The sequence below is a fragment of the Aulostomus chinensis genome, chromosome 11 (genome assembly GCF_037954235.1).
Source record: "Aulostomus chinensis isolate RoL2024-O1b breed Wild chromosome 11, RoL_Achi_v1.0, whole genome shotgun sequence".
NCBI classification, from domain to species: Eukaryota; Metazoa; Chordata; class Actinopteri; order Syngnathiformes; family Aulostomidae; genus Aulostomus; species Aulostomus chinensis.
The window spans coordinates 10,343,428-10,367,416 of record NC_141330.1 but is presented as its reverse complement, the minus strand read 5'-3'; the positions used below and the strand labels follow the sequence as shown (position 1 = coordinate 10,367,416).

The window sequence follows — 23,989 nt, the reverse complement described above, 5'->3', positions numbered from 1 at the left end:
TCAAGCGCTTAATGGCCCTTTTCTTTTCTTCTTTTTTTAAACGTGTTATTTTGCAAGTGTGCGCACTGTTAAGGACAAAGACTGCGATCTTTAGCACATTTTTAGATATCAAATATAAAATCAACAAGTGATGGGTACTTCAAACAGTTTTAGCAGTTTATATTTAATTCAAACTAAAAGAATAACGTCTTAAAAAAAAAACCTGAAATGAATTCCTGCAAGAAACTAACAATATTCTATTTACGTGTTGATGCAACTTCCCAGTGATTTTGGATCCCTGACGTAAAATAGGAGGGCAAAATAATATAATTTTATAGCAATTAAAAAAGATTTCAGGCGAACGAAATTCAACAGTGATAAACCACCAAATTACGATGAAATTTAGAAAACTGAGGTGAACTCTGGGAATATATTTCTAAATATCATTACTGAAATGCTTCGCAAGAGTGTGTGAAGAATAATTATAAAGACTGCCCTGTATTGAAGATGGCTTTAGACACACAAAAATAATACCAAGCTGATATCAACAAGCACTGGCACTTTTACCTATTCAGCAGCAAATGTACTTGTTCATTTTTTTTTGTGTGTCACAACAATGGAGGGAAATCACATTCTTCATATTTTTTTCAGTGGAAATTAAAAAAACAACAACAAAAAAACACAAGTCCTATCATGCCTGTCTGAATAATTCCATGTTTGGTATCACAAGTACCACAAAAAGCAGATGTCAAATACATAATGTTGCTAGAAAGCAAACACGTGACTCCATGGCACGTCAATTGTTATTTTACTGAGAGTAACATCAACAAAGGAAAATGTACAAGAGACTTATTAGCCTTGTAATATTGTTATTTAACAAGTGTTGAAACCCCTCCAACGCGTGTTCTTCACCGACAGCGAGGGCTCAGGCCCCCTGTGATGGCAACCATCTGCCCCGCTGATGCTCTCATGACTGAAATGATCCGGGGGGCCGAGGTAGTAAAACCTGACCTCCAAATTCCCAGATGACTGACAGCATGGAGAGCCGCTCCCTTTCTGGGTGCACAAAAATAAATACACGTCCGATCAGGCACCAACAACTTTCCTCATCATAAAGTTCTGTGTTGATCAGGTTATATTCACGAGGTGCCCTGGGCTCCTGTGGCACACTTACCACCTTCTTTAGTTTGTAGACACAAAGGAAACAAAGTCAGTTCATGATTTTAAAATTTCATCCCTCCAGCTGTCTCGATCCTTCCTCTGACGTTTACGGGCCAGTTCTGGGAAGTAGGCGCTGTTGTACGGTCTGTCCCTCTCGCTCATCTCGCCGCCGAGCTCCTTCCCGCTGCCGCTCCTCTGAGCCAGCAGAGCCTGGGCTCTCCGCCGTTCTTCAGCCTCCCTCTGTAAACGCTCCGCACGCAACCTTTCTATGGAGCTGCAACACATCACAGCATCATTACTACCTGCAGTGTAAACATCAAGGAACAAACACACTGTTCAGAGTAACAAAGACACAAACATACCTAAAAATACTTGATTACTGAGAGGAAAATGATGATTCATACAGAATGGTTCTTATTTTAAATCAGTGAATATTTTTACTGAACGAGTGACTTTCTCACCTGTCACTACTGTTCTTCCTTTCCACTTTGTCTCTTCTCTCTTTCTTCTTATTCTTGTGCTCCTTCCTGTCCTTCACAGCCAGAGCTTTCTTCATGTCCTTCAACGGGTCTAAACTATCCTTCAGCCTACGATCCTTCTTCTCCCGCTCCTCCTCACTTATTCCCTTCCTTTTTCCCTTTTCCTCCTGCTCTTCTTTTTCTTGGCCATTTTTCATGTACCAGGGAGTGACCTCTGACCCTGGTTGGGGTCCCAGAGACACCAGTAAGCCGATGGCACGTTCCTGCTTCTCCTGGAAAACACAAGAAAGAGTCATAAAAGTGAGTCACGCAGAAGTAGTGGCAGTGTGATCCACTCCTTCTCCTCCGTCTTGATGAGATGCGATGATAAAACTGGATCAAATATTTAAGGAACAGTAACTCAGCTAATGTGGCTGCATAATGCATCTTAGCATGTCTGCCTGATTAAAGTTGGATTGAAGCAAATGTGACTGTATTTGAGCTCTGCTTCCAGTCACTACCAGTGAGGCATGACATTCTTAGCAACCAGAGTGTGGTAACCAGTCACCCGGCCATGGCCGGCTCTGTGTTACTGTTTGGCTTTTTAAAGACTGGACAACATATCCAAAGAATCACACAAACCCCTTAGAATTTGATCTCATTTGTCTGATAACATCTAAGAAGTCTGTATGCACTTCAAGATTAACATTTATTCACTAATATACAGCATCTTACACTTCAAAACCCAAACGAGGTTGTAATAGCCTTCCTCATCTTATGGTTAGTTGTTATCAGATGGTTTACATAGGGAATTTGATTCATGTGATGACATTCCCAATTTCCCCCAACGCCATCCATGACAACAGAGCAGACTACAACCATGGATGAAGAACACAAGATATTCTTACAGAAATACAAAATTACTAAATCACCTTTTTAAGCCTCTTTTTTCAGGCATTGAGAAAGAGAGCTAAGAAGCCTAAATTGCCAAAAATATCAAGTTGTTCTCAGTGGGTGCAATAATTAATTGGCACACTAGCTTGTCTCCAATAATAACAAGTGAGGTTTCTTAAAGGGACATGACACATTTTTTGGAAGATGAACTTATTTGTCATCTGCCCCTGAGTCAGAACATTGATACCCTTTGCTCCCCTACGGGTGCATCAGGGAGCTGAGACCCTCAGAGATCAGCTGACAGCTAGGAAGCTGAACATAATGAATGACGGTGCAAATACTGAAAATAAACAGACAACAGCAAATATTTTTGCTTCACTGTAAACTGCACGGTTGAAGAGAAGCAGCGTCACCTTTTCCTCCTTCTTTTCTCTGAGATACTCCTCATTTCCTCTCTTCTCTGAAGACTCTTCTAGAGGAAAAAGATTGAGATGCTCCAGTGCCCCGCTCCGTTCATCTTCCTCATCCTTCTTTCCTCCCCCTGACTCGAGAGCAGCTCGGGATTTTCTTCTAAGATACTCTGTACGGGCCTGCGGTGCATATGAGAGGGACAGTCATTAGTCCACATATTTACATCCTCAGCAATTTGTAAAGATCTTAGAAAATACAAAAGCAAGGCTGTCTCCATAAAAATACTGGGACGAGCTATTGAGGAAATAACAAAGACAGTAAAAGAACTTGATAGTGTTCTCTAAAGTATTTTCAGGATTTTTAGACATTGCTGATGGTAGTAGTGTAGTACAACATAAGAGAGGACAGTGTTCATAATATAGGATTATAAAGCAAAGAAGTGATCTCACTGAATTAAACTGTAAGTTTGGAGAAAAGCAGACTACATTTACTTTCCTACTATCAAAACCAGGCAGTTTTGCTGGTTTTATTAGTTTTGTGCATTGCTTTATATTTTACTATTATCCAAAAAAAGGAATACATAAAAATTAAAATGATTCACTCTAACATTCCAAAATGGCTGCCAGTCTGGTTTGATTTGTCAGTCTTTTTATCAGATGGATGAAGTATACCTACTTTTGCAGCTATACTTTTAAGGAAGAAATAAAAGTTGCCTCATATTTGAGTGGCTTATGTCCACATTTTCAGAAGCTTTACTTCATGATTTCATTTTAAACTTATCTATTTAGCTTAGAAATGTCAATACAACTGAGAGAGAGAGAGCAAACAGAGAAATAATCGCCATGCAAAGCATCATTCCGAGAACACCGTATAATACACATATAATCAAAGTAAGTACAGTAAAAGTGAAGTACTTCTACTCAGTGACATCACTGGTCTTCCCTGACACCAGCGGTGACTAACGGGAAATAACGTAGTAAACACCGGTCACCTCCTGCTCTGCCCGTTCCACGCGACGCTTGGCCTCGCGCTCCTCCTCAGCCGCTTGAGCCTCGTCCCTCCGCACGCGAGCGACGTTGTCTTTGTTGCGGACGTGCCAGCTCTTTTTTGGAAGGATGTTCATGGTTGCCTTGGAGACTGTTGGTGGTGTGTGTTAGCAGCTCGCTAGCTGTGCGAACGCTGAAGTAGATATGAGGAAAAAACAACAAAACTTTTACAGTTTGACCATAAACATTCTTGGCTGTAGCAGTGAGCAGATATTTTCGTCGATGTAAAATCTACAAAGGCGACAAGAAACGAAAAATGACGTTTTGTTTTGGTGTTGCCTCCAACTAGCGTTAGCTAGCAGTTTCCTTTTCTGTTCGTAGAGGCAGGCGAAAATTAGCAGCTTTTCAACTTTAACACAAAAGAACAGTTATTAAATTTGCTCCCTCGAGCACAACTACCCAATTGAACTTTTTCTATCAAATCATATGCTACGAAATTGCTCCCTGTAACTTACAAGACGACCAGGTTAGCCGCAGGAAGTTCCGAACAGGAAGTTGTTACTCTTCATTGCAGGGACACAGTACTGACACTAGATGGTGCTATAACTCATCAGAGTTTATTGCTCGCATGCCAAATAATATAACATTTCAAATACTGCATGTTTCCAAGGTTTATTGTCAAAACGCGTTATGGCAACTTAGAAGGTAATTTTACAGAATATATAAACGTTTTGTATTTTTTTTTACTCTGGCATTAATAGTTAAGGCAAATAAAATTAAGGTGTTTGGTACATCACACTACACTGTACAAACTGAATCATGATGGGCTTGAAAAAATAGTTGTGATGTCATTAAATCCCGCCTAAATATAAAATAATACAATTAATTACTTTCAGCAGATAAAATAAAAATGGCGAGACTGTGATTAGGACAATGTGTCTGCATTTCTTAGATTCAAGTTTTACATGTACTGTATGTTCACTTGTGACATCAGAACTACTTAAGGACCGAATTTATGTGATGTTACAGCCTTCATAACACAACTGCACGAGATGTCAACTACACAGTTGAGAAGGGGACATCATGTATCCAGCAGTCAAACAATATTCAAATATGTCATGGCGATGTTCAGCCTTGGTAATGTTCAGCTTCTGTCAGGTGCGTTGGGATCCTAAGTTGTCGACTCAACCCCTCGATCTGTTTGACCAAGAACTGTTTGTCATGACCCTCCTGTAAGACAAACACACACCTCTACATTAGTTAAATCACAGCTACTAGCTAGCTGCTTGCTAATGTTAGGAAATTCAAGACTGTGTAATTTACTTTAAACAAAATGGTAAATGCAAAAAACTCACCAGTTTCAGTTGGGCTCTCAGCAGAGCTACACTTTTCCCATAGACAGCAGCTAAAGCTATGAAGTAGCACATCACCACACTGTCAAGGAGAAAAGAAGAACAAGAACATGTCATCAAACAGCATGGAAGAAAAGCATGTCATGTGCTGTACTTCAGGTGTCATGTCCAGCAATTTGTGTATCACAGTAATTATCTAAAATTTACACGAACCAAGACAATGCAAACAGTGGTATGGAGAAAGCCTGGGAACCAACAAAGAAGAGAAACTCCTGTGTGGTTGCAGAGAGGCTGTAGAAAGACGTTGGAACAATCTCCCACATTCTGGGGAAGAAACGGAAAGGCCCACAAGCCACAGAGGGATGGATCCTAGGTGGGAAGAAGGAAACCATCAAATATGACATGGAGTAACATTATCAGGAAGAGATTACATAATTCCTCCGCCCCGTGGCTATTACCAGCCCTGGGGCATCATGTTTTTGTGTTGTCTGCATATTCATCCCTCCTATTCTCATGACTGGGATAAAAAATGTCCACTGGGACCTGAAGATGAACTGAAACGATTTTTGTGATCAATGGTCAAAGTCACTGTAACGAGCACACATAAATTAAGCAAACAACTGAATATCTCTAGTTCTTTTAATCAAAACGAATTCTTTTGCCGCTTCTTGCACTGCTCCAGTTGTATGGCCGTCGATCCATCTACACCTAAAACTAAACGAAATATGGCATCATAAACACTCACTCAGCCATACTGTAAATCATAACAACAGTGGCCAGGCCCCAGCCAAACAGGAGAACCACCAGGAAAACAAAGGTGGAACTGGTGGAGCGGAACGTCTTCAGTGCCGGCCGACAATTATAAAAGAGTGTGATCTGGGGAAGGAAGTGGAGACATGGGTTAAGACTACAACCAGAACAGAGTGTGAAACAATACTGCATCATCTTCACCTTCTTGCAGTAGAAGAGGATGATAAACTTGATGATGTTGATGAAGGGTAGAAGAGGGCAGAAAAGAGCCCCCGACCAAACCACGGTCTGACCATAAACCAGGCCCAGGACATTAGCAGAAACCACAAACTCCTGCCGACCCACCCACTGAGCCAGCTTATTGGACCAGTTGTCCACCACCATCCTGACACACACATACAGCATGATCACAAAGCTCATTGTCTCACTCGCCATGCTTAAACAACATCTGACTGATAGTAATCATGTTAAAACTGTAAAGAATGAGTCACACCTGCGTGGAAACTCCACCAGGACCAGGACTGCAAGGTTGATGAGGAGGTCAAAAAGAGTCAGCTTGTACATCTCCTGTCCCACTCGTGTCTCCCAGCACTGCATGAAGAGGCAGAAGAAAAGAAATGACAATTTACCCAGATCTTCTATTATCTTGCCGATAATCAGTGTAAGACTAAACAATACATAGAAGCTGTAGTACTTAGGACAGTATTAATATCTGAGTATTGATGTGACATCATGAGTACTAGGGCTGGGCAAATTTATCAATTCTGCAATTATATATATAGATATAGATATAGATATATATATACACACACACACAAATATACACACACATATATACACACACACATATATACACACACACATATACACACGTATATATATACACACACACACACACACACACACACATATATATATACACATATATACATACATATACACACACACACACACACACATATATATATATATATATACACATATATATACACACACACACACACACACACACACACACACACACACACACAGGGGCCAAAAGATCCGCCTGGTGGAGGTGTGGACTCTTCTAATTTTCTTTACAGCTGAGCTGGTAACATTTCTCTGCTGTGTAGTAGCTCAACAAATTCTACGCAAATTGTTTTGGCTCATGTTAACACAGTCAGAGGCAGCGAGGGGGGAAATAATAAACAGATGTTTCGCCATCAGCATGGTTGCATTATCTCATCAGTTTTATTTTTGGTACTTGCTCATGTACTCACAGTCAGCCTGGCAGCATAATTACCTTGTGAAAGTTAGAGTTGTAATGGCACACTTCACATTCTCCACTGCTTGTTTCACCATTGCACGTGATCTCACGCCACAGGGTGAACAGGAGCACACCCAGGCTCACCAGGCGCAGGAACACAGCCCTGGATGAAGAGGAGAACAAGCTCTGATATTAAAATTGATGCATGATTTGGCTAAATCTTTAAAGCTATTCAAGTTAACAGCCTTTCTAAACCCCCCAAACATCCTTCTCTCACAGAAACGCCAGCACAAACCTTAGCAGTGCCACTATGACCGTGGTGCTGGGTGCGTATCGCTCTAATAAGGCGATCTGGTCACACAGGAAAGGCACCAGGAAGTTTCCAGTAGTGATGACAATGGAAGGTAGGTACTCAAAAATCAAACCCAGAATCCCTTCTTCCTCAGTGTTCTGCTTGGGTACCGAGAGGTTAATCGTTAAAAGATTTGAACAAGGCCTCGTAGTCATCATCACAACCTCTACAGTATTTACCTGGCTGAACAAAGTTGCCAAAAAGATCCCGTAGAAAGCTGCTATGATGAGCCCAAAAGCAACTAAACCTAAAAAAAATCGCAGAGTGTATAGAAGGAGTTTTTGACCCATGGTCAAAGCAGCTGTTTTCTTCTTGATGATTTCCTCCTCCAAGTCCACCTGAGGAAGAGAGGATAGAGGTGAGCGGTCATGAGAACGGGACCCGCCTTCTATCCTGTTAAAAAGGACGGATACCCTCTGACCTGTAACCGGTAATGGATGTTTTTCTGCTTCAGCTTGGTCGCTTGGTCTCCAAGGCAACCGTAGTCCCAGCCGGTGAACACTATCAGGCTGTAGTTGCCCACAGCACCGCCTCCCGTTGCCACAGCAACTCGAGCTGCTGTCCCCATCCTGTTTTTGAGAGGATGCAGTCCAAAGCTTTAAATTGATCTTTCTATTCTTTCTCTTACATTAACAGTGTGTTTGTGGTGGGACTGACTGGGCAATGATACAGATGAGAGAAAAGATGAAGTAGAAGACGATCGTGAAGAGGTAGGCCAGGGGGATGTTGTAGGAGAAGCTGCTGTCCTCCACCATCGTGTTGTTGTAGAAGCCATAAAACAGGTAGGAGTACTCCATGAAACCCTGGTTAAAAAAAAAGAAAAAAGAAAGATGCGACAAGTTGAATTTTCCACTGGGAGGAAGACACATTCATTCTTTATTCATCTTTTTTTTCTCACCGTTCCAGAAAGTAAATCCAAGAAGTAATTATAGAACAGCACCAAGACTTGAGGACTGGGATCATAACCCATGCATTCCTCTTGACCTGGAAAACACTCAGGGCTTTAAGATGCAAGCAACGCACAGTAGACAAGTGTCATGCTTCCTCGTCTTTCGCACACCTTCAGAAAGCAAGATCTGCACTGATCGAAATGATAAAAATGGGATTTTGAAGACGAGGTGCTTCTTTGCAAAAGCACACCAAAAAAATCTCAAAATGAATAAAACGAAGAGCAATGAAGTCATTCTAAGAACTGCTGTTCTTTTTTTTGTTTTGTTTTGTTTGGGGTTTTTTTTGGCAAATAAATGGAAGCTAATATCTTTGGTTTGTTAATAATAAAACTTGGACTGATGACTTTGACAGTAGCACATATTGTACTTTCATGAACAAATCCCTACCAGTGCTGTTGACCAGGCTGGTCCCGTGGGATCTGAAGACGATGCTGGGGGTGAGGACGAATCCAGCAATCAGTAGAAAGGAAAGGAAATTGAGCAGCACTAAGAAACGCAGGAACAGGAAGTAAGACTGGACACCACCTCCAAAATTCCCTGTTGAGGACAAACAAACAACAACAACAACAAAAAGTAGAAAAGTTATAATTACCATTAATAATATTTGGTACAGATTTTGCCCTTTTTCTAGATACTTAATACTTCACGGGAGAAAAAAATAAAACTAGAAATAATAAGCTGAAATAACTTGTTTAATGTCTACCTCCAATCATTTGCAATGTCTTCCGCCACAGCGTGAAGAAGTAGAAAAATCCTCTGACGATTTCTTTGAGTTTATGCAGGAACTTGGTCTTCCTCCATTTCCAGGACCCCCCACTTGAAACCCCAGGAGCCTTCATTTCCTGCACCTGCCTGGAATGAGCACGTTTTAAAGGGGGTGAAAAAAAAAATCAAATAACCTAGAAACTCATTTAGACTTTATTAAGTGTTTTCACTCAGATGCCGTACTTTAATTGAACCTTTGCAAAAATGTTCGAGTTATTTTGCAGTTATTTCAGTATGAATGCACCGGGTCTCACTTTATCATTACTACGTTTAAATTAGTCTCATTAGTCCCACATCTTGAACAGGTATTTGTTCTTGTGGAACTGTTACTTAAAATACGTGTGCAGAAGGAAACAAGTTGTTTCAAAAAGGGAAAAAGGAGATGAGGGCAAAGCCAAAATTGAGGTTGATGTGATGAATAAAAGAAGAAGAAAAGTAAACTTATGAAACATAAAGTTTCAAGAAAACTTAACCGATGCGTATTGGGTGAGCATTTGTTGACCCAAATGAGCCAGGGTCACTGATGTTCTGTCTATAGCGTTTGATATTTCTGTCTCGTTAGTGAGGTCATCAGAGGTCGTCTTCATACCTGACAGCTCTTTTCAGGGCCATGGGTAGAGGGATGCTCCTGAGGTCCCGGGCCGGTTCACTATTACCCTCTCCATCCTGCTCTGTGGGATTCCTGTCAAACTGAGGGTGACTCCGATTTGACACTCGAGATGAAGCACGTCGTAACCTCAGTGACTGCTGGTCACTAGGGTAAACTTGACCCGGGATGGTGTCGAGGACTAGGGATCAAGACCATTCAATGTGATTAAATTACCCATGGTCAACAGAAAAATGATTCAAAACAGTGAAAATGTACAAATATGCGTTGTCACCTTCAGCGTTGTTGTACAGCCGACTTGAGCCCTGCCTCCGTGGTTCTCCGGCCATTTCTCTGACACAATCCCCGTTTTAAACAACTTCCTTGACGAACATACTGACAACTTCAGAATAAAAAGAAAACCGGCCTATCATGAGGAAATGAAAGGAAAGGAATTCTTTGTATTTGTCCCTCATGGACTTTACTCCCTTTATACAAGTCCACGCAGGTACTTCCTTGTATGCTTTAACCCATTATTTCCAGGGTGACGTGACTTCAGATACCATCAACAAACTCCAGCAGGCCACCACGAGATTAAATTAATCTGGAAACTTCAAGATGAGAGACTTTAATTAATGATAGACAAAAATGACTGACACCAATAAATAATAAACCAATAAACTGTAAATATTCCAGCCACAAAAAAGGTAAATACACAGGTGTGTGTGTGTGTGTGTGTGTGTGTGTGTGTGTGCTCATGCTATGGGGTTAATCATTTGTCAGTTGAAAGAATGTGAAATGTAAAAAAAAAAAAAATTACAGCGAGGTTTCTATTGATGCATTACATGAGGAGGCAATACATTTTATCATCAGATAATCAAGTATCAACATGACAAAAGACATTTGATCAGAACTGTTGATGTGGATGAGCTTTATATGCAACCCAAAGCAGGGAGGAGTGTTACAGTTGTGAGACAAGAGACACAAAACACATGAAAGGATGCGGGCATTAAAACAATGGATGATATTTCACAAAAATACCAACAAAACAAACATTTGTATTTCACATTATGAGATACATTTGAACAACTACGCACAGCAGGCTGCAACAGTTCTCATGGCCTTGATGTTCTGCTGTTTTCGCGGAGAATTGAGCGACAGGGAGCAAATGTTCTGAATGTCCATGCTGTGCTGTGATGAATTTATCCCATATTACATGAACATTTGGCAGAAGCATCAGATTGGGACAGGTCAGCGAGCCTTTAAAACGCTTCTGTAAGCCACACGCATTTGAGGATGAGTTTTAATTTTAAAACTGATTAAATGTTCTACATGTAGGGTTGCAACACCAGGTTCTGTCACCATGTTGCACAAAAACTGTTACGATCATGTCTCTTAGCAGAATTAAGAGCTCTGTTATTTCAGCTGGCGGGTTTCCTCAGAGTGACCCTGAAGCCCCCCAAAAAAACAAACAATATGGCTGTCCTTCTCTGTAAGTGCTGGAGTTTTTGTTCACTTTCAGTGTTTTCTCTTCCTCGGTTGTGCGTCTTGGCAGTAGTTGATGTTGTAGAAACCACTATTTTGACCCATAAAAGGAATTAAAACTTCTTCTTTTTTTAACAAATGACTTATTTTGTAAAACATCTCCCATTTGAAATGAAGGGTTGAGGAGGAGAGCAGCCACGAGGGTGAACTTCTCTGTGGTTGCTTTTAGAGAAGCGAATGCACCTGGTATGAAAACTGTCGGCAACCTCAGCAACATGCACCCGTAGTTCATTACTCTGACCTCACTGTGACCTCACTGTGGAGTTCGCTGTCATTTGCACAGCTGTGATATAAAGTGAATTTATATGAGAAGACAACTTCATTCAATAATGATATGCAGCCCGTCACTGTGCTGTCATTCATGTTGGATTTGGCAGCTTGTAGTTATGTGAAACTTGTGACTTTTGCACCAGCTGTTTGGTCCTCAAGCCTGAATGGTCCTTGATGGCAGTACAGATGTGCTGGCAGTGAACAAACTGTAAACGTACACATTTTCCACTCGACTGCTTTAGAGATGTCTGTTTACTGCTGTGGTCAAACAGAGAAACATTTTAGACACTGCAAATCAGCCAAAGAACAGAATTGGTTGGGTTTTTGTTTTTAGCTTGAATCAATTTTAGAATGCTGAAAGGGCATTAAACATTTAAGTACCTGAAAGAAGTAATAAGGTAAGTACATGTAATCTGGATCTTGCTTTGCTTCCTCAGGTTGCTCTACTTAAAATGTCTTGGCACCGTGATGCTTGGGTTTCTTCTTTATGTGGAGGGACGGTGCTGCAGAGCTACTTTTGCAGTTTGTTTCCAGCATACAAAGGAATTTATAAAAGGTACTCAAATGGTGTTTGACAAGAAAAACATCAAGGTACTAAAACAAGATCCAAATTGGAATTGTTCTTTGGATTCTTTGACATGTTCTTTTCATAATTTACTCAAATTTAGACAGAATGCCCTGGAATGTTGAGGTGTTGATGGACACTTCTCCACTTTTACTTGTGCATAATGACATTTAAGCTTCTTCTCGTTCCACTCACCCTTTAACCTGTTTATATTCTGGATAGGCAGATGCACTGATGAGAGAACTGAATGAATCCTTTGAACTGCATCAGTCCACCGCTGTACATTCATCAAGCTCAAGTATTCCTTTACCAGTGTTCACAGTTCTTTGATGTGCATGAGCAAGTTAACATCTCCTGCGGTGACCTTTGACCTGGATTCACACGGTCTCCTGATTTCTGATATTTGCCTTGATGACTGTATTTTTGTGACTTTACCCATGAGAAATATTGTTGGACTCGAATGACTTTTGTTGCTAAAAACAATGATGGTACAACATCAGAAACTAAAGTCTTGAAGTGACTCCTCCTCATGTCCCCAGAAACATCCAACGGCTTCTTGAGTCGACTGTCCCTCCACTCAGTCCTTTTTTTCTTCAGGTTTGTCTTTAATGTCATCTATCTTCTGTCCCTCTCTTTTCTCCTCCTTCCCTTCCCTCTTCCCTCCCTTCAGGGCCCTGCCCACGATGATGCAGCAGATTGCGATGATGTGCATGATGAAGTAGATGGACGTCCAATAGTTGATGGTGTCAGAGGCCTTCAGCAGCACGAAGCCCATGCACATGTAGTCGTAGGCTCTCATCTTCAAGAACCAGTGGATCCAGTCAAAGATGTTCTGTCCGCGAGGGCTCAGTTTAGCTCGGACTGACGCCTCCATGGCCGACTCAGCGGCAATGCACAGGGGGATGGTGAGGAAGGAGAGGTAGTATCCAGCATGTAGACCGTGCCAATAGGCACTGATGAACATGGTCCAGCCTGCTCTGAGAGTCACACAGGTGAGAGAGGAGTCAGACATGACACGAAGGGTTTGTGGAATAAAGTGTGATGTGAGCGCAAAAGAAGTTTAAACAGGCAAGAGCAGACACTACTGGCATATATTGTCTTTGTTGAATGCTTACCTGAGTGTGTAGGCTTTGAAGGGGGAGTTGGGGTAGATGTAGTGATGCAGCCACCACTGCACCGTCATGTTCCAGTAGCGCATGCCATGTCGCACCTTCACGCAGAAGTCTGTGTTGTAGCAGTCGATGTTCTGAATGGTTTTAAAGTCATATTTCTCCTCGGTGGCAGGATCAGGACTGATCATAAACAATTAAATGAAGAATATAAAATTATCTTCATACCAGCTCTCTAAAATCATTCACATGGAGCAACAACATCAGAGGTACCTGTAGTTGACGGTGGGTCCTCCTCCAGGTTTACACAGCGCCTTCTCTGGGTAGCAGCCGAGACCTGCACTGATACAACCAGCCTCAGCGCCACACCACGCCGCATAGAAACGCATCCGGAACACAAAGAAGACCACTATCATGTAGAAGTACCTGGTAAGAGGGAGAGAGAGAGAGAGAACTCAGGTAGATGATTCATTTCCATCCAAACAAACACCTGCTTCACTGAGACATTCACCCCTGAATTCAGACAGAATTAATGTCACTATGACCCGGTCTGTAACACCATCCAGAGGACATACAAAGGAACAGCGGTGGCGACAATGGCAGGAACTGTGTCTTAACCGACTGCCACCTCCAACTTTGATCTTACTGTGATTTAATTGTGATAAAAGCATCAAAATAATGCCAAACTAATCATCATGATCATGATGCTGATCAGCACAAGCGTACAAATTCTAAAATGCTTGTTTTCTGAATGGAGTCCAGATTTAATCAGCAATATTAAGTTTGATACAGTGTAGCATTAATGAATGAGGTAATTGATTTATTTAGCACATTAAGATAAATGGGTAAAAATGAAAACAAGAATAAAAATGTTCGTAAAGGAGAGGGAAGATGGGAAGACATTTGATTTCTTTCCTCTTACTCACGCGGTGTGCACATCTGTGCCAGCCTTGACTCTTGACTTAGGGCTGAGCAAATTTATCGATTCTGCGATATATATATTGATATTTTGTTTCCCCAGAGAGTATTGATTTTTCAGCCGCCAGTATTGATACATTAAACCCCATTCAAATCCCCTGTGTCCCGCACTTTGCTGCATAGATTTTCCTGTGCGATGAGAATGTGCGAGCGGTGCGCGATTGCACAAGCGCGCAGCTTTGAGGAAACATTTGCTGCGTCCGAATTGCCAAGTGGCAACCTACGTCCTACTGCTACGACCTACCGCTACAGCCAACTCCTACATCCTAAAAACGGCGGTACCATTCAGAGACCCTATAAAATTGGTCAAGCACGACCTCTGCTGGCAGAGCACAGATACCGCAAATAGGTAGACAGCACCAACGAAAGCCCCACCTGCTGGCCTGGCTGTCGTACTGCACTCCACTCTGAACGCAACTTTCACTCATTCTCAATTATTAAGCACATCAACGCACCTGTAAAGGTGTGCTCACACACGTCGCGTTTGGTGTGAACACGCCTTTAGTCATCAACAACGACTTTAAATGTTCGTGTTGCATAAGAATGGGAGACTGTTGGTGGCGCAAACTTGGCTTGCGCGTCCACAAGTTTTTAGAGCAAGAAGAAGTCCGCGGTGCATTGTGGGCCATAGGTAACTCCGTAGGATGCACCTGAAAATGTGGACGTGTTTAGGCTGGAATTTAGGTTGCGAAGTATGTTGCTACTCGAGCCAGTTGTGGTTTCGGACAGGCCACGACCTACTCTGCGACCTACTTGGCAATTCGGACGCAGCAATTGACCTACTAATCACTCCCGCTCGAGCTCTCTGGAGAACGACATCCGTCTTTTCTTTTTCGCTCATCAAGCTAAACGAAAAACTCGACTCAATAAATGAAACTAATTTTCTCACCACATCTTTGATTCATTTTGTCCAGCATTTGCAAGCTGCCAGTCAGAGCCATATTTGTGTAATTGATGCTTTCAGTTCAGTTAATTCAATCCAAGTCAATGGAACACTCACAAGATGTCACCAAAATCACTTTGTTAAAAGGATGTAAGTGTATCGAACTGTATCGTGAGCTGAATATTGTGCATTGTATTGTATCGCGAGATTCGTGTATTGCTACAGCCCTAGCTCAGATAATGGCAAGAAGTCTGAGATGAGTTCAGAAAATATACAAGCAGTTGCTCCAAGACAGTTGACTCAGTTTTAATTTATCTTGATAAAACTTCATCATGACGTGATGAAGCCACGTGAGACACCCATTGTTCTCTCTATCTGCTCAAGAGCTTTTTTTCTTTCATCACAATAAATTAAAGAGAAACTGTCTTGTCTGCGATGATAGTAAACTTTCCAAACATCAATAAATAAACTAGAATCCCCCATTTATTAACGACTTAAAGTAAATATGTAAGCAGGTAATCCATAAGTTTTGTTGGATTTTGTCACTTAAATTGTTCCACCCTTTTTCTTGATGATAATGGATTTTTGCAGTCATTGCTGTAAAGCCCTTGATGCATGCCCACCTGAAGAAGAAGTTCTGATCCAGGAACTCCTCGGTGCGAACATAACCCAGAGGAAAGACTGAGTTCACGGCCAGGAAGAGAGCTCCATAAACGGGAACCAGCTTCAACCGCTGGAGACACGGCACCCTGCCGGGCAGTGCCAGCGGGCTGGGCTGCCTCAGCCAGTCAATGTACGTTTGGAAGCGAAAGAATGGACCTTTAGAGAGATGCAGGTATGAGATAAAGGGATAAAGGCCAAGTTGAGAAGACAGAGACAGACAAACATGGATAATTAGGGCAATGTAGGAGAAATTGAACAGAAAAGGGAACAGTAGGGGGCAGTGTGGTTCAAAAGATGAGAGGGTGGGATGGAGAAGGGAGTAAAAACAAAGCGAGGAGAGCTAGTTTACTACAGGAAGTAGTTTTAAATGATTCTGAAAATGATATGAACTCACACAATATAGGACAAGAAGCAGTGAGTGAGACAAAGAGAGACAACAGTTAAAATTCATGCAAAGCAAATTAACATCAGCAACATTTGTGAGTGTTGACAGCTCACACACAAACGTCACAGACGATTTCTGAAAAAGTGAAACAACTTCCTCCTCCAAGACTTACCGGTCATGATACCAACATAGCAGTAGCTGTAAGACACAATATCGTAGAGAGACGGCTCCTGAGACAGGCAACCAGTCACAGACGACTTGGCAAAGGAGCTCACTTCCTTTTTCTTCTCCATGTGGAAACTACACACCTCATTGGCTAGACTCACCATCTGAGTTGAAAACAAAGGTGCATAAATTGTAAAAAAACAAAACTGCAGTCATGGATTTTCCACTGATATCTCGATTATAAAAGTTTCTTTACTTTGAGAGTGAGAAGAAGTTGGATGGCATTAGCAAAAGGTGTTGGTGGGGGAAGACCAAACCAAGTGACCAGCCGGAAGAAGAGGAGGTAGAGGAAGGTCCAGGCGAGACTCAAAGCAGGGGCATGTCTGTGGACAGAAGCAAATGTTTCCCAGTTCACATGATACATCTGCAGAGGGCCTACCCCTGCTGAACAGGACCAGAGCATTATGGGAATTTTGGAGCCAATAACAATATTAGACAGTAAAAAATTCTGCTAACTGCATATTTGACTGATATTCGTCATATCTATAGAGAGATTATATGCGTAAACATGCACTTTTTGTATATGTTTTCAATAGTTGTGACAAAGTTATGTTTTGGAGGCAGATCATTTAATGTCTAATAATAAATAACTTAATAATTATCCAAAATAACATAAGAGCAGCACAACTTGCACTAAAATAATGTGTTGACATCAGCTAGTTTTCAGTTTTGTCTGATTTTTGCAGTGATATCGTCTTGAATATGTCTTAGACTTCCTACATGTGTTTGCCACAAAAATAGATTAAATGAGTGACAGGTGAAACAGCTGTTAGCTGCAGGCCTACTGTGGTGACTTCTGCTCTGGTTGTCTGTGTGTCAGTCAGTCTGATCGTGATGTGACAACATGGTCTGACTCTCACCGCCAGCTGCTTTTGATAATAATCCATGTTCCAATCACTGTGACCAGGGAGTGGATAGTGTGTACATGACACGTAGCGATGGTAACAGACAGACCCAGAAGCAGAGCGACCCCCTGCTTCACTGAAGGGCCTGGAATGAAAACAAAATCATACGACTTTAGTAGCTGCAATAATTGACCACAGAGCCAAACTGCGCAGAGAAAACACGCATGAACACCAGTCTAACACTTGGATTAATCGTCCATATTCCTTGCAATACCACATTGGGCATTACTGTACAGATGCTACATCATCCAAGTAACAGTTCAGTCTCCAGCTAGAAACATAGCAGGATATGAATGATAGCAGTCAGAAGCTGTTCACTGATGTGAAAACTAAAACCTTTGTTGGCTGTCTGTCCTCTGAATGTCAACAAAGTTAAAACCTAGATTATATCCTGTTTCATTAAATCTTTTTTTTTTAATTAAAAAAGAAATCCACAGTCTAGTCAGCCTTGGTCACTCAGACTATGAATAGAGCCAGAAGAATTTGGCTGATCATGTTTTGAATACTACGTCATCCGCAAACAGCAGAGACGACATCCTCCCGCCACCAAACTCGGCCCTCTCCACCACCCGGCTGCGCCTAGAAATTCTGTCCATAAAAGTTATGAACAGAACCGGTGACAAAGGGCAGCCTTGGCGGAGTCCAACCCTCACTGGGAACAAGTCCGACTTACTACCGGCCACGCGGACCAGACTCTCGCTCCTCCGGTAGAATGACCGAACGGCCCTTTGTAAAGGGCCATCCACCCCATACTCCCGGAGTACCCCCCACAGGATGCTCCTGGGAACACGATCGAAAGCCTTCTCCAAGTCCACAAAACACATGTGGACTGGTTGGGCAAACTCCCATGCCCCCTCCAGCACCCTCGCGAGGGTGAAGAGCTGATCCATGGTTCCACAGCCGGGACGAAAACCACACTGCTCCTCCTCAATCTGAGGTTCGACTATCGCCCTGACCCTCCTCTCCAGTACCCTGGCGTAGACCTTACCAGGGAGGCTAAGGAATATGATCCCCAAATAGTTAGAACACACCCTCTGGTCCCCTTTCTTAAAAGACAGGGACGACCAACCCAGTCTGCAACTTGAAAGGAACCGCCCCCGATGTCCACGCAATGTTGCAGAGACGTGTCAGCCAAGACAGCCCCACAACATCCAGAGCCTTGAGATACCCAGGGTGGATCTCATCCACCCCCGGGCCTCTGCCACTGTGGAGTTGCTTAACTGCCTTGGGTGACCCTACCAGGGGTAAAATGCCCCCGACAGCATAGCTCCTAGGGTCACTGGGGCACTCAAACTCCTCCACCACGATAAGGTGACAGTTCCAGGAGGAGTCCTCTTAGCGCCATCGGGGCCATGACCTTTAACTCTTGCTGGGACAGTTTGCAGCCGAATGTGAAGCAGCTGGGATGAGAATCAGCACCTCCAAGTCTGAAGCCATGGTCCTCAGCCAGAAAAGGGTGGTTTGCCCACTCTGGGTCGGGGGGGAGGTCTTACCTCAGGTGGAGGAGTTTAAGTATCTCAGGGTCTTGTTCATGAGTGAGGGTAAGATGGAGCGGGAGATTGACAGGCGGATTGGGGCGGCGTCCGCAGTGATGCGGGTGCTAAACCAGTCTGTTGTGGTGAAGAGGGAGCTTAGCTAAAAGCCGAGGCTCTCGATTTAACGGTCAATCTACGTTCCAACCCTCACCTATGGTCAAGAGCTTTGGGTAATGACCGAAAGAACAAGATTGCGAATACAAGCGGACGAAATGAGTTTCCTCTGCAGGGTGGCTGAGCTCTCCCTTAGAGATAGGGTGAGAAGCTCAGTCATTCGGGAGGGACTCAGAGTAGAGCCACTGCTCCTCCATGTCAAGAGGAGTCAGTTGAGGTGGTTCGGGCATGTGGTGAGGATGCCTCCTGGACGCCTCCCTCGGGAGGTTTTCCAGGCATGTCCAACTGGGAGGAGGCCTTGAGGCCGACCCAAGACACGCTGGAGGGATTATATCTCTCGGCTGGCCTGGGAACGCCTCAGGATTCCCCCGTAAAAGCTGATTGAAGTGGCTGGGGAGAGGGCAGTCTGGGCTTCCTTGCTGAGACTGCTGCCCCCGCGACCTGGACCCACCGGATAAAGCGGAGGAGGACGACGATGGCGATGTTTTGAATACATGTAAAGTAGGCTGGTGTCTTAGCAGACAAAAATACTCACTGAGGTAACGGAAAGTGAATCCAACTGGGATGGAAGCAGCAAGAACTCCCAGGTAGACCAGCTCATCGGGAGACATCGCTCTGTTAGTACAGAAACACAGGTCAACTCACGAAACTTAAACTATAACTTATCACAAATTAATATTTGTAAAATATGCACACAAATCAAAATCCACATCAATACAACAACCAACCTCTGGGAGGCCAATAATCTCACAATAAATCTCTTTTTTTACAATGTGTTAAAAGGATGTTGTTATTATTAAATAATGTAATATTACAAAGACTAGCTAATAAAAGTGCTGGTGAAAATAGACCTTGCAAACAAGGGAGGACCTACTAAGACAACAATAACCTTGAAGTTCTCTTTATACTGTATTAACTATAGGTAGCTGTTCAAACATCAGTTGCAGAGTCGGGTAACAAACATTAAGAATGGTTTTATAGAGAATTAGGATGCATCTTTATGAAATGTGAAATCTTAATAGCATATTAGAAGCATATATTCATTAATGTTGTCCATCATTTCTCTCTGAATCTCGTTCCAGAAATGTACTATTTGTCCTGAAAAGGCTAACAGGTTAATTCTACCGTAAATTAGCAGGAAATATAAATTGTAAGACTGTTTCTCAACATCCCCCTGTGCAAATAGAAGACAAAAATGTTTGTAACGTGGATCTTGGTTCCGGTGAGGTGTGTGAGAGTAAAGACATGCCTGAGGAATGTGAGGGGCAACAGCTAACGCGAGCTCAGGTACAGGTGAGTGGGCGACACTGCTCACTACATTACATGTGTATTTCAGGGCGAAACTTGTGTGATAAAGTTCAGTTGTTCCCATTGAGACATAATCTTTCGAATTGAAGTTACACAAGGTTTCGCAGATGCACACAAACTGCTTCCAGTTGTCAGACTTTAAGCAGGAGCAAACACCCATTCTGGAATTCGATTTAAACAGAAACTACATCGCCTGCACCATTACATTAACTCATTATCAGAGACAACAAAAGGTGGATACAATGTTCGGTAGATGTAAACCGACCGTGGTGTCAGTGAACTAGCTTTGCGTTGGGTTGCGCCAGCATCGCTAACATTAGCAAGTATTAGCTCTTCAGCCTCGTGACTAGCGACGGTAAAACCATAATTCTGTGGTTGCTTATATGAAGTTTGAGTTACTTACACTACACTGTCAATTCACCGTGTTGGGACAGCTTGTCGCAAACCCAGAATTGCCTGCATCGACGCCGCTAGCACATATTGGAATCACCACTTCCCTACTTGATGACTCCACCCTGCACGGATGGACTGTTCCATTGTCACTTTGCAGGGGGGTGTACGGTTGAAACTATAGAGGAAAGCTCAAGCTAAAAACACTTCCTAAACCCCCATGGGAGGGGATTAGAAAGTGAGTCAAGTTTTCTCACTGTCATGGGAAAAAAAAGTTTGTTTCTCATAAGCTTTGGCACCAATGTTACAGCAAAAATACACAACTGGCAACTCAGTGTTCTGGTCAAACCAAATATTTTTATTGAAAATTTGACTTGACAGGAAGCATCAGAATACACTCCCTGGATGACATCCTTCTTAATCCTCCTCTTCATCATCAGCTCCACCAGCACCACCCTGGCCCTTCTTGGTGTTCTTTCTCTTTACACGGCCTGGGCGTCCACCGCCGTATGGAGACCTCAGGGAGAAGTCAATGTGTTTCTGGCTGTCCAGGCGAACCACAAAGGATGGGATGTTCACCACCTGCTTGCGCACACTGCAAATATAAAGATTGAAGAAGCCCTTAAGGAAATATTCTAAGTTTCAGGTCAGGAGCATCATAAATTTCCTGCAGGCTTCATTGACGAGGAATTCGTGACATCACAGGAAATATGAATATAGCTTTAAATCATCAGCCTTAGAAGTTTGTGTATCACACCAAACAAGGTGTAGAGATACTTCAATTGCCCGAGGTGCAATCCAAACCTACCTACAGCCACAACACCACAGCGGCACAGTCCAAGCACTCCTTGGCAGGATTGGCTCAGGGCAATGTTTACTGACAAGGTATACGGCTTTGATACCGAAGTGACCTTGATGAAATGTTAAACTGATCTCAGCCATGTGGTCCTCTGATGAAAGAGGAAGCATTCAGGGTTTCTCAAGGCTTACGACACTTCAATATTTGGTCCTTGTTGCAAAGGGGCTTCTGCTTACCGAATGTGCCTCTGGCGAATAAGGACACGGGCATGGTGGATACTCTTCGCAAGTCCAAGCTTGAAGACCTGTGTCTGCAGCCTCCTCTCCAAGAAGTCTTCAACCTTCAGACCCAGGATGTAATCGAGCTTCATCTTACCCTCGTCCAGTACACCGATCCTCACCAGACGCCTGAGCAAAGCATTACCTGGAAAACACAAACCAAATTTCACTAAAAACACCCAACGTCTGAAGACTTCAAAACAGAGAACTGTATTAGCCTCATTGACGAGGAATTCTTGACACCACAGGCAGTCTGACAGTTGATAATTAAATCATAGGCAAACACTGATCATATCTGCTATATCAAATATAAACACACACCTTCGAACAGACGCTTTGGGTCCTTCTCATCCAGAGTAAGCAGCTCTCTGGCAGCTTTACGGATTTTGGCCAGGGTGAACTTAACCCTCCACACCTCACGCTTGTTCCTCAGCCCATACTCACCTGGGAAGACAAAGCGGGTGATGGTCAAAACCTTAAATCAGTTTCATGGGCTGTACAGGAGAGCGACGACTTATTACAAAGATTTCATTTAAATCTGTGTGTAAATCACATCATACCAATGAGTTTCAACTCCTGGTCGAGACGGGACTTCTCGAAGGGACGACGAGGGGTGACATATGTCTTGCGACAAACCCAACTCCTGGCAACGGGCATGGCAGCTTAATAGTGCCTGCAAGTCAGAAACATTAAGTCCCCGTAAGTCAATATTTTCAAGGGTGACATGCACATATTTGTAGAGGGTTACAACATCCCAAGTTTGTCTCTGGATGAAGAAAAATTTCCTGATGGAAATGTTGAGATCTTTGTAACCATTCTTTGACTGAATGACATACATGTGTGCACATCATATATGCATAATTATGACATACGGCATAACATCAAGCCTACAATTATGGAACAACGTATTCCGGACATTTAGAAAAATGTTACAGTAGCATCATAATGACATATTCAACTTTTAAATATTTGGGTTTACAGCAATGATAAGCTTTCACTCAAGAGGCCGTGGCAAATTGTTAAGTATATGCATGCGAGTAGGCCGCAACAGCTCCGTACCACGTTGCTTCATGTGACAAGCTAACATTAGCTTAGCCGAATTAGCTTTTACTAAACCATCCGAAAGTAAGCGATACGTCCGGCGAAAGACGTCTGTTCTTTTACGGTCGATATTATTCTCACAGACACTGAGAGTTCGTGCGCTTGAAAGCCAAAAATAAATCGTTTTTGTTAAAAATTTGATCGGAGGACCTGACTCGTACCTGACTGGCTCAGGCTCGCGCAGTAAAGAGGAAGTAAAAGGCAGTTCTCATAATTTTATAGGATAATGGCGGGCACTACATGTCCCATCATGCCTCTCACCGCCCAAACGGAAATGAGGATTTTGGCGTTATCGCGCTCTGTTGGTGAAAATGAAAAATGACAAATGCCAATTTTTTTTCGAGGGTAAAATTTACTTGATTAGCTTTTGTTTTTAATCCCATTACATTTAAAAAAGGAGAACTGCGCTTTCCTCTTTAATATATTTATATCAGACTGGTACATTTAAGTATTAAATTGTGAACTGCAAACACTCTTCACCCAGGTTTTTATCAAAAAAAAGAAGTGAATGTAATCTACAAAAGTTTAAAATGTTAAAATAACATGATGCACTCCTACATTGTCATTTTCTTGTTTTCTTAACTGTTCATCAAAGTCAATCCTGGTCTTAAATGGCATTTTGATGTCTTAAAGTTGAAGTTTCTTTACTTATTTTAAGGGTACAACTTTATTACTTCATGACTATCGTCATCTCTGTAAATTCCTTGATGAAAACTTGATATTTTAACTCTGTGTGACACCAACAATATGATTTCACTTCAACACAGATGTTCAAGACGGTATTGTTGTCACATTCCTGATTTTGAATCATAATCTCAGCCGTTAGTTTGTATTTTGAAGACAATGTCACATGACCTGCCCTCCCACACTAAGAGGCTGGTTTATTTTGAGGTTAATTTTATCATAAACATAAGTACGAAGCATCGAGAAATCTTTCATGACAACGTGGGCCAGCGTGAGGGTGGTAAGGTGGTAAACTCAGGGAGAAGGACACTGGTGACTATTTATAATTTTCTGAAACGGGACCCTGAGCATGTGTTTCT

At 42.5% G+C, this 23,989-nt stretch overlaps 4 protein-coding genes across 6 annotated transcripts; all 4 read right to left on the bottom strand.

Annotated features, from left to right (window-relative positions):
- Window positions 1-204: 204 nt before the first annotated feature.
- On the bottom strand, window positions 205-4,491 carry leng1 (leukocyte receptor cluster (LRC) member 1). Of its 2 annotated transcripts, XM_086217187.1 has the most exons (6): window positions 4,405-4,491; window positions 3,895-4,082; window positions 2,906-3,082; window positions 1,602-1,891; window positions 1,154-1,414; window positions 207-1,035 (listed from the first exon to the last, which is right to left on the bottom strand). In XM_086217187.1, the coding sequence occupies exons 2-5, from the start codon at window positions 4,024-4,026 to the stop codon at window positions 1,195-1,197; spliced, it is 819 nt and encodes a 272-aa protein (XP_086073313.1). In that variant the 5' UTR covers window positions 4,027-4,082; window positions 4,405-4,491; the 3' UTR covers window positions 207-1,035; window positions 1,154-1,194. The 2 variants fall into 2 exon arrangements, with proteins under 2 accessions (XP_086073312.1, XP_086073313.1); XM_086217186.1 differs by having other exon boundaries at window positions 205-1,414.
- A 35-nt stretch (window positions 4,492-4,526) lies between these two features.
- Window positions 4,527-10,370, bottom strand: tmc4 (transmembrane channel-like 4). Of its 2 annotated transcripts, none has more exons than XM_086217184.1 (16): window positions 10,189-10,370; window positions 9,897-10,095; window positions 9,246-9,394; window positions 8,930-9,079; window positions 8,491-8,576; window positions 8,250-8,395; window positions 8,014-8,161; window positions 7,772-7,930; window positions 7,536-7,693; window positions 7,277-7,403; window positions 6,485-6,582; window positions 6,193-6,376; window positions 5,987-6,117; window positions 5,455-5,610; window positions 5,245-5,323; window positions 4,527-5,119 (listed from the first exon to the last, which is right to left on the bottom strand). In XM_086217184.1, the coding sequence occupies exons 1-16, from the start codon at window positions 10,241-10,243 to the stop codon at window positions 5,018-5,020; spliced, it is 2,127 nt and encodes a 708-aa protein (XP_086073310.1). In that variant the 5' UTR covers window positions 10,244-10,370; the 3' UTR covers window positions 4,527-5,017. The 2 variants fall into 2 exon arrangements, with proteins under 2 accessions (XP_086073310.1, XP_086073311.1); XM_086217185.1 differs by having other exon boundaries at window positions 4,529-5,119; window positions 7,536-7,690.
- A 1,955-nt stretch (window positions 10,371-12,325) lies between these two features.
- mboat7 (membrane bound O-acyltransferase domain containing 7) lies at window positions 12,326-20,915 on the bottom strand. The gene is made up of 9 exons (XM_086218317.1): window positions 20,782-20,915; window positions 19,606-19,685; window positions 17,377-17,506; window positions 16,713-16,839; window positions 16,464-16,620; window positions 15,867-16,062; window positions 13,656-13,808; window positions 13,389-13,565; window positions 12,326-13,250 (listed from the first exon to the last, which is right to left on the bottom strand). The coding sequence occupies exons 2-9, from the start codon at window positions 19,679-19,681 to the stop codon at window positions 12,851-12,853; spliced, it is 1,416 nt and encodes a 471-aa protein (XP_086074443.1). The 5' UTR covers window positions 19,682-19,685; window positions 20,782-20,915; the 3' UTR covers window positions 12,326-12,850.
- A 190-nt stretch (window positions 20,916-21,105) lies between these two features.
- Window positions 21,106-23,148, bottom strand: rps9 (ribosomal protein S9). Its single transcript, XM_086217183.1, has 5 exons — window positions 23,108-23,148; window positions 22,406-22,518; window positions 22,167-22,289; window positions 21,804-21,990; window positions 21,106-21,363 (listed from the first exon to the last, which is right to left on the bottom strand). Exons 2-5 carry the CDS (start codon window positions 22,500-22,502, stop codon window positions 21,186-21,188), a joined length of 585 nt encoding a protein of 194 aa, XP_086073309.1. The 5' UTR covers window positions 22,503-22,518; window positions 23,108-23,148; the 3' UTR covers window positions 21,106-21,185.
- Between the last annotated feature and the right edge of the window lie 841 nt (window positions 23,149-23,989).